The 2,184-nt window shown below is 28.1% G+C and overlaps 1 protein-coding gene across 1 annotated transcript; it reads right to left on the minus strand.

Annotated features, from left to right (window-relative positions):
* Positions 1 to 604: 604 nt before the first annotated feature.
* Positions 605 to 1,920, minus strand: LOC100214986 (uncharacterized). The gene has a single exon (XM_065809234.1). The coding sequence runs from the start codon at positions 1,808 to 1,810 to the stop codon at positions 704 to 706; it is 1,107 nt and encodes a 368-aa protein (XP_065665306.1). The 5' UTR covers positions 1,811 to 1,920; the 3' UTR covers positions 605 to 703.
* Positions 1,921 to 2,184: the final 264 nt, after the last annotated feature.

Below are 2,184 nucleotides of genomic sequence, written 5' to 3' on the forward strand. Positions count from 1 at the left end.
TCTCTCACTCTTTATATATATATATATATATATATATATATATATATATATATATATATATATATATATATATATATATATATATATATATATACATATATATATATATATATATATATATATATATATATATATATATATATATATATATATATATATATATATATATATATATATATATATATATATATATATAATGCTAAAGGACTTAAAGTTCCATTAGAAAATTCTACTTTTTTTATTAAATTATTTAAATATAATTTGATATATTTTTAATATAACTAGATATATATAAAAATACCAAAATACCAATCACTCTTAAACTTATAATACATACATTTACACACACACACACATGCACACACACACGCACACATACACACACACACACACACACACATATACACACACACACACACACACACACACACACACACACACACACACACTGCAATTTAAAACTACAAAAAATAAAACTTATATTTTAATATAAAAACCAACAGAAATATTTTATTAACTTAAAAGATGAAAATTTAAGAGATTACAAACTTTAAACTTAAGAGATTATATAAACTTTTATTATATCAAACATGGTATAAAGATATTTTAGAGATGATAAATATTTTATAAATTTTAATATAAATTTTCAATATATTATAAAAAACTGGTGTAAAAATTTAAAAGTAAACATTAAAGATATAATTTAAAACCAATAGTCTTTAATCGCATTTTTAGTTGTTTCGATATTTTGTTGACCAACTAGATTTGCTGTGCCAAAAATTTCATCAGGTTTATATTCACCCAAGAGAGTCATAATAACAGCATAAACTCCATTGCAAAGATTCTCATTATTATATCCCCCTTCTAAAAACAGGGCAGTTTTAGATATTTCAAGCAAACGAGTTGTCATCCAGGAATAAGTATTGATTGATACATCAAATTCACCCAGCGGGTCGCCTCTTGCAGCATCAAATCCACACGACACCAAAATCAAATCTGGTGCAAACTTTCGTGCAACTGGTAGAACAACTTCTTCAAATGCAAGTTTATACTCACACTCACCCATTGGCGTCTCATCCCAAGCAATGTTAATATTAAACCCAAGGCCTTTTTTTTCTCCTATGTATTCTGCTTTTGCTTTTTCTAAATCAGGAAAAGTGTAATATCGATGCAATGAAATATACAACACACTATCATCATCATAAAATATATCTTGGATTCCATTGCCATGGTGAATGTCCCAATCAACAATCATAATTTTTTTAGCACCTTGCAACTGCGCATATCGAGCAGCAATAGCAACATTGTTAAAATAACAAAAACCACCAGCATAGCAAGCTTCAGCATGATGGCCTGGGGGTCTTATTAATGCAAAACCACTATCAATATCATTATTTAAAACAGCCTCTGTAAGTTGCAAAGCAGAACCAGCTGATAATAAAGCAGCTTCATAAGTTTTTTCGTGAATATAACTATCCCATTTGTCATCTTCAAATTGTAAATTTTCTAATACTTTAATATCTTTTGTTATATCAAATTTTGCAAAAATACTTTCATGATCAGTAACTTTTGCATTTTTAAGCCTATTAATATACTCTTCATCGTGAACTAATGTAAGTTCACTGATTGTTGCAGGTCTTGATTTAATATGAACAAGTTTTTGAAGTACATCCTTCTTTTTTAAATATGCATATGGCGCAGACACTCGATCAGGTATTTCAGGATGCATAAGTCCACGTGATAGGCCACGAGGATGCTGGTGCTGTTGAAATGCTTCATCATAAACAATACCAACTTTTCTAGAGGTCATAATGATGTTTTATAAACAAATCTAGACGCAGGTAAGCATTTGCTGACTTAGATCTTTGTTGTCAACAGAGTAGGGGTAAACAATATATAATAGAAGTCAAAAGTACGCCTCGTTTTCAAATTTAAGACGGTTGCCGTAATTATAGTCAGCGTAGTAGCGGAATGCTATATGAGATCGAAGTGTTAAGAGGATATTTTGCGGAAATGTTACAATATTGCTGTAATATTTATGTTATCATCGTACCATTATTATGAATATGAATTGTATAATTTTGTTTCATAAACTGTGTTATTATCTATTCTTATTTGTATATATTATAAATTACAATGTGATTATTATTATGGGGAACCAATTTAACGTCCAGTTTATAAGTT

Source organism: Hydra vulgaris, chromosome 11, assembly GCF_038396675.1.
Source record: "Hydra vulgaris chromosome 11, alternate assembly HydraT2T_AEP".
Taxonomy (NCBI): Eukaryota; Metazoa; Cnidaria; class Hydrozoa; order Anthoathecata; family Hydridae; genus Hydra; species Hydra vulgaris.

Bases quoted from the DNA above. Each gene is read 5' to 3' on its own strand.
- LOC100214986 (XM_065809234.1), bottom strand. From the start codon at position 1,810: ATGACCTCTAGAAAAGTTGGTATTGTTTATGATGAAGCATTTCAACAG.